The 7151-nt window shown below is 35.6% G+C and overlaps 1 protein-coding gene across 1 annotated transcript; it reads right to left on the bottom strand.

The window, feature by feature from the left end:
- Window positions 1–3261: 3261 nt before the first annotated feature.
- On the bottom strand, window positions 3262–5479 carry LOC18611030 (UDP-N-acetylmuramoyl-L-alanyl-D-glutamate-2, 6-diaminopimelate ligase). Its single transcript, XM_018113801.2, has 5 exons — window positions 5348–5479; window positions 5190–5242; window positions 4081–4260; window positions 3910–3990; window positions 3262–3808 (listed from the first exon to the last, which is right to left on the bottom strand). The coding sequence occupies exons 1-5, from the start codon at window positions 5405–5407 to the stop codon at window positions 3622–3624; spliced, it is 561 nt and encodes a 186-aa protein (XP_017969290.2). The 5' UTR covers window positions 5408–5479; the 3' UTR covers window positions 3262–3621.
- Window positions 5480–7151: the final 1672 nt, after the last annotated feature.

Raw genomic sequence — 7151 nt, 5'->3', positions numbered from 1 at the left:
GGGGAAATGTTGAAAGTGACAGATAGCGCCATCAAGATTTATGACGCCCCCAGTTTGGTCGAGAAACTACTGGATTTGCCCACGGTTTGTTTTGGCAATTCGGTAATGTCATCTCGGGTCCCCTACTGCTGCAAGCAAGCTTCAAATAATGCTTTTGATTGCATAAATTGAACAGTCTTTCTTGAATCTGTCGTGCATTAAGTTTATTTTAAATTCTAAGCAATAGACATCTCATGGGTCACGGCTTTAATTTTTGGACAGCTCTAACAATGTTCTGTTGGATAGAAACAAAGCATTAATATACTTTAAAAGAACTTAAAACCAAACCCTGCCAACTGTTCTCCCATTTTGTTTTACATCTGAATATCTCATTAATTATTACCTTGTTCTTGCACGAATCCGTGTGCTTTAGCAACCTCTTTTTCTATTCATGATAGGCGATGGTGGGAGGAAAAACGTTTTAAATGATTACCCTTTCTTGATCATTATTTTATTAGATCCCCTCTCCCATGACCAGCAATACTTGAGATTATCTGAATAATTTAAATCAATCCTCCCAGGAAAGTAGTAGCTCGTTTAAAAAATGAAAAGGAAATCTTAATATATAAACAAAATGGAAATCTTAATTAAGTTGAAACCCTATCTCTGATAATGTAACAAAATTAAACGAAATATTTCGAATAATCATTCTGTACTTATTAAATATTAATTGAAATGTAAACATTCTTTGATTGAAATTTAATAAAAAAGTACGTATTATGTAAATAAAAGATCATGCAAACTAACCTTTGGATGGTGGTAGTCTCAAAGCGTACTTACTAGTAATAGCATTTAAGATAAAATATTTTTATTTTTTATAATTTTGATCAAAATTATACAAAAATTCATTAATCTTCGAACTAGATATTTCGTTTCAAAAAAATATTTTAATTAGACATATAAATTCAATTGTTAATCAATTGTTAATATTTTCATCAATTTATTAACATGATAAGAGTAAAAAAATAAACTTTTCTAGATTAATTTTTATAATAATTATTATATAATTTTATTTTTTTATTAATTAAAAAAACTCCCCATCTAGCGAGCATTGATGCTCCCCTTTCTTGGTGAGTTAGGAAGCAGTGATTGACGCTATTATTTTTTTATTTTTTAAAAATATAATTATAATTTTTTAAATTGATATAAAAATATTTTACTTTTTTATAATTTGTATTAACGGTATTTATACTTTTTAGATGAAATATTTATTTTAAAAATTAATAAATTTGTATGTAATTTTGATCTGAATTTGAAAAAATAAAAATATTTTACCCTAGTATTTATATATACTAAAACGCACGAGTGCATGAAAAGCCAGAATCATAGATCCAGTTTTGAGAGTTTAAAAAGGAAAATCCTTATAATCCCACGAGGGAAGAGCTAAAGGGGGCGTGGTGTCACTGTCAGCCTATCTTCACTTTGCCCTGCCCGCTTTATCCTCAGCAGCAGAGAGCCGCCAAAGCACCCAGTTTCACAACCCATAAGGACCCATGGCTCGCACCATGGGCCTGTCATCGGCTAACATCCTTTTGAGTCGGCTAACATCCTCTGCCGGTCTAATGCTATAACGTTAGCTTCACTCATTGCGCAATCCGCCATTTTTGTTTTAAAAAAAGGCCCACTCGCCACTGGTTTGGAGTTCAACGTTGAAAACAACATCCCAAAAACCACATGAAAAGGAACAAAACAAGAAGCAGGAAATGACCCAACCCCACCGAAGCCTCTCGCTCTCTGTCTATATATACAATCCCCATTTAGTTCCTTCACTCTCCTCCATATCTCCAATCTCCATACTACACTTTTTTCAGTTCATTCTCCTCACGAAGGAACAAAGAAAATGGATTTCATGATTCCCAAAGCTCAGCCATATTCTTTCTCAGGTGCTGCTCACAAGGTGATGAATGTGAATAACCCAGAAGAGAAAGAAACTGAAACAACCAACCCTGTCACCAGCCAGCTTCAGATAAAATCCTCAGCTCGGTCTTCCCCTGAAGCCCTGGACAAAGAAGTTGTCCTCAGGCGTCTCCGTCATCATAAGTGCAAGAACAAAGCCAAAAGTGCTTTCCAGGCTTTGGTTGGCAGCTCAGCACAAGCTCAAGAAAAGTGGATGGAACTGGGTGATGCTTTCACCTGCCCCTGAAAGGAAAGCTAAAAAAAAAACCCCCATATATCCATGAAATCTTAAACCCCTTGAATGACTACGAATTGTTAGTATATATTTGACGATGAAGATTAAGAGTATAAAACTCTCTTGTAGAAGCGGGCTAAGTTCCCAGAAACAACTGTTCATGGTCTAATGAGGGCATGTGGTATTGTTGCTCCCTCTGATTCAGAAAGAACTACCACTGTGTATCAATTATTGCAATTTTGATTGATTGAATTTGAATCCGGAGTTCTGTTATCTGTCCTATATTTCTGGTACGATAATTTTATTACTTTTCATGTTCATGATTTTGACCTCACCCTGCACAGCTTAATTTTGTACAATCCAACAGGTCCATTGGGAGATATTATAAACCTTTTAGTAAATCAAAAGGAATCGAAATGATGCAAATTGCAAATTATTACAAACTAGTTTGCCTCTTAGATCAACTAGAGACGATCTAACCTCATTAGGGGCTGTTTTCCTATGGCTATATTCAGAAATGTTGAAGGGGTCAAAGAGTTTTTACCGGACTTTTCTATACAGCTTTTCTACTATTGAGGGATCTTTCTTTGTTTTAACTTGCAGTCTCTTTCTTACCCTCCCAGTTATTAAAAAACAGAAAAGGTTTCCATTGAAAACGAAAAACCAAATCACAATGGTAACAAGGTAAACCTGATATCCAACGAATTTGGCATTTAACGCGTTTCTGATTATGACTGGGAAGATTATTAAATCACAACATGAAGCAGAAACTGCTGCCGGCTGATTGTCCAATGATGTTGATGGGGGCTTGCAAATAGTGAAATTGCTAATCCCATTAAGGTTTTAAAATCCATTCTGACAAGCTACAATTTGATACAACTATAAGAGAACGTTGAATGGATCTTGATTTGTTCAGGACGATTAAAACTACTATAAAGGACCGAAGAGATGTAAAGCAAAGCCCACCAATGAAAAGTAGGCACATTGCTGATATCCAAGAGTAGGTCACCAAATGTGGCGCTTGTAATGGATCCAGCACTTTGCTTCTTTATCTCAAGATTCAAGTTATGGGTGGGAGATGCCAGTGGACCTTGTACCAAGCAAAAGTAGAGCCTTTTTGATATGATACTGTTCTCCCAGACTATAGACTAAACAATTGCAGACAAATTCAATAATTTTACATAACACAAACAATTAAGGACCTGCCAAAAAGTTTGTCATGCAATAGGCCAAATTAACAACCCCGAAGTTGGAAGTGGAAGATCAGGTAGGAATAGGATATCTTCTGGAAAAAACATCATGAAATTCATCAAGAGGGGGCTGTTGTATACGAGGCAACTCCTTCTTGTCTTCATTTCCTTCAGGCACTGATCAATAATCTTTTCAATTTCCCTCCCCCTTTAGAAAGTTTGAGAGTGATCTCAGGTTTAGAAGGACCCCAGGGAACTTTGTTACAATCTTTTACAGCTTTCACGTAACCCAGAAGTAGTGAGGACACAATTAAGGCGAAGTGCTTGGTTGGAGTAGTTTAAAACTGAAGATGACCTTGGAACTTGCATTTTCCTTTTCTTCAAGAACTCCAAGGAATTCTGCAAGCATCGAGCAGGTGGTATGTCCTCCAAAATAACAGGTTCTAACCTGCAGATAACAATGCACAATCATAATTATTACGTTTCAAAGGTTTTCATAGCTTTTCTGTTGAAGGAAAGATTTTTCTGTTAATCAGAAAAGTCCCTCACCCTGAGCTTTTCTTTTTTTTCTTTCTTGAAGTGTGCTTTACCTCAGTCTTCTCATCCTCAGAGTCTGATAAAAAAACTTGTCTGCAGAAAGAACGTGTTTTCTTCCTTAGACCATTTACATCTAGAGACCAAAACTACACACACAGATAGAGAGAGAAAGAGACATCATACTTTTCACGAGATGCAAGCATTTCAACAATGTTAGTAGGAAGCATCCCCTTCTTGGCCTGAGACTCCTCATCCATCCCAGTTTCTACATCTTCTTGGCCATTCTCAACCTTTTTTGCAGATTGACGCGGTGTTTTCTTCTGAGCCCAATGTCTGCGCCTTTCTTTTCCCTCACGAATAAACCTGTATAGAGGAGATCACATTAAGCTCTATTGAATAAAAACATGTTTGCGTTTAATATAAGTAAACTGGATGGAATCAAAAGTTCAACATGACAATTACAGTGCCAAGCAGCATAAATATTGAACTCAACCAAGCCTTAATCCCACTTTGGTGTATAGATATGCTCTTCTATTTGGTCCAAAAAAGAACCTTCATCTCAAACTAGTTGTGAAATAATACTACTACCTTATATTCTTTCTCATGTCAGAATACGAATGTCTTGCTGTTTCATTCAACTCTTTCCATTCACAAGATGATGGTAATACCACCTATATAGACATCTCCAAAATATGCTTAAACAGTAATAGACAAGAAAAAAATCATAACAAGTACGCTACGACTGCACTTTCAAGATCATCCCATGAGACCGGGGGAGCCCAGTAAAATCATAAATCAAAGGTAACTCAAAATTGGCCTACCTCAATTCCTATACTTAACCTTTACATCACTTGTCTTTAGTCTCAAAATAGAGCCGTCATTAAAACAATGAACTTAAGCATGACCACCTTACCATAAAACTGGCCAAGTATCAACCTTGCCATGTTCATTAAGCTCAATATCGACTTCAGAAACATAAACCAAACAAATCAATAAAACTCTTACTATCTTACCTTTAACCAAGTATTTCCTGAAAAGGGGTACTAACGTATCATCGTCTTAAGCCCCAAATACACTAAATCCTAAGTAGCTTGAACATACCCAGAGCTAGAAATTCTTCTCCTCTTTGCTTTAGCCAATCAATAAGGTAGGGGGGTGGGAGAAACTCAATGGGCAATGGCAACTTGGTTTAATACAAAATAAAAAAAAATCTTTTTTCCCGTAACAATCATATCAAAAAGCCAAAAATTTTCAGGAAAAAAAAAGAGAATTGTAAATAATTAGCTAATTACCTGGCCTTATTTTCTTTCTGGATTTTTCTTATCTCTTCATCTTGCTTCAAACCCTGCAATTCAGAACAAATTCAAAGAAAAAAAATTCAACTTTTTTGCAAATTTTCAATTAAAAAACTAAAGAAAGGAAGAAGAAAAAAGAAGATATTGATGAAAACCTGCTCGTTTGTAAATTCTTCGGGTGCGTCCGAGTCGTTATCTTCTTCTCTTCCCGACATGCCGTTTGCAGTGTCTTGTGTTTTTGGTTCGGGGGCGTTGAGGCTGCTGTCTCCGTAGGGTTTAAGGTAATGCCATTACAAACCAGAAAGCTAGGAAGATATTGGACCGAAAGCCCAAGTAGTCAGATGGTTGGACCGAAAGCCCCAGTCTTAGTGGGCTTGTTGCGATTGGGCTTTCTTTTTCTATTGTTAAACTTCTCCGTAAAGACTCGTTTTGGAAAAGTGAGTAAGACTTTTATGGTTTCCACCATCGTTTTTTATTTATTATTTTACCTTTTAAGTAATGTTAGTGATTTTAAATTATGATATTATTTTACCCTAAATAAGATTTAAATAAATATTTACTTTTTATTTAATTATCAAATAAATCTTTATAATTAATCATTAATTAATTGTCCTTAATCAAATAGTACTTGCCATTTTTTTATACCCAAGTGACATTTGTTGTGGGTCAGAACTTAAGTCTAACCTCGTGCGACCTTAAACTCAGAACTTAAGCCCAACCTTGTGCGGCCTTAAATTCTGAAAATAAAATTTAAGTAAGTTTATAAATCACAAACTCATGTTCTCAACCCAAAAGACATGAGTAATAAATTGTGGAAGACCCATGTTTATATACCCAAGACTCACCTTATTTCTTACTGATGTGGGATCCTTAACATTCTACCCCATTCAATTGTGTAATGTTTCCGTTGTACTGACTCTTCACTCATAAAGGATAAGGACTTTTACACAAGTCCGAGCCTATATCGACTCTTATGAGGGCCCCACATCAGTGAAGATAGGTCTGCTCTAATACCAAATGTCACGTGTTGGAACTTAAACCCAACCTCATGTAACCTTAACTTTGTCAGCTCTGATATCAAATGTCACATGTTGGAACTTAAGCCTAACCTTATGAAACCTTAAACTTTGTCTGTTTAGATACCAAATGTCATGTGTTGGAACTTAAACCTAACCTTTATGCAACCTTAAACTTTGTCTGTTTAGATACCAAATGTCATGTGCTGAAACTTAAAGCCTAATCTTATATGACCTTAAACTTTAAAAATAAAGTTTAAGTAAGCTTATAAATCACGTACCCACGTTCCCAACCCAAAAGACATACGTTATAAGTGATGAAAAACTCATATTTATATACTCATATTATTTCTTACTAATGTAAAATCCATGACATTTTACCCTATCTAATTGTACAATGCCCCCGCTCTTTACCCCTTAAAGGATAAGGACTCTTATACTAGTCCGAATCAACCTTGACCTTTTATATCTCTCATATCGGACCCCCACATCAATGAAAATCCAAATCTGCTTTGATTCTCAATGTCACGTGTTAGAACTTAAGCCCATCATTGTGCAATCTTAAATTCTATTTTCTCCAATACCAAATGTCACGTGCTAGAACTTAAATCTAACCTCGTGCAACCTTAAATTCTGAAAAGGAGAAAGACTCTTACACTAATCCGAGTCAACCTTAACCCTTATATCTCTCATATGGGACCCCCACATCAGTGAAAATCCGAATTTGCTTTGATACCAAATGTCATGTGTTGGAACTTAAGCCCAACCTCATGCAATCTTAAATTTTATTTGCTCCAATACCAAATGTCATGTGTTGGAACTTAAATCCAACCCTGTGCAACCTTAAATTCTGAAAATAAAGTGTAAGTAAATCTATAAATCACGAATTTACGTTCCCAACTCAAAAGACATACCTTATAAGTGGTAAAAAACTCATATTTCT

The sequence above is a fragment of the Theobroma cacao genome, chromosome 1 (assembly GCF_053813885.1).
Source record: "Theobroma cacao isolate CCN51 chromosome 1, ASM5381388v1, whole genome shotgun sequence".
Classification (NCBI taxonomy): domain Eukaryota; kingdom Viridiplantae; phylum Streptophyta; class Magnoliopsida; order Malvales; family Malvaceae; genus Theobroma; species Theobroma cacao.
This window is presented reverse-complemented; position numbering and strand designations above follow the sequence as displayed.

Excerpts from the sequence above, each read along its gene's own strand:
- LOC18611030 (XM_018113801.2), bottom strand. The coding sequence starts at position 5,407 with ATGTCGGGAAGAGAAGAAGATAACGACTCGGACGCACCCGAAGAATTT. Across the intron at positions 5,243-5,347 it reads AAGAATTTACAAACGAGCAG|GGTTTGAAGCAAGATGAAGA; the intron begins GTTTTCATCAAT and ends TCTGAATTGCAG. Across the intron at positions 3,809-3,909 it reads AAAAAAAAGAAAAGCTCAGG|GTTAGAACCTGTTATTTTGG; the intron begins GTGAGGGACTTT and ends TGTTATCTGCAG.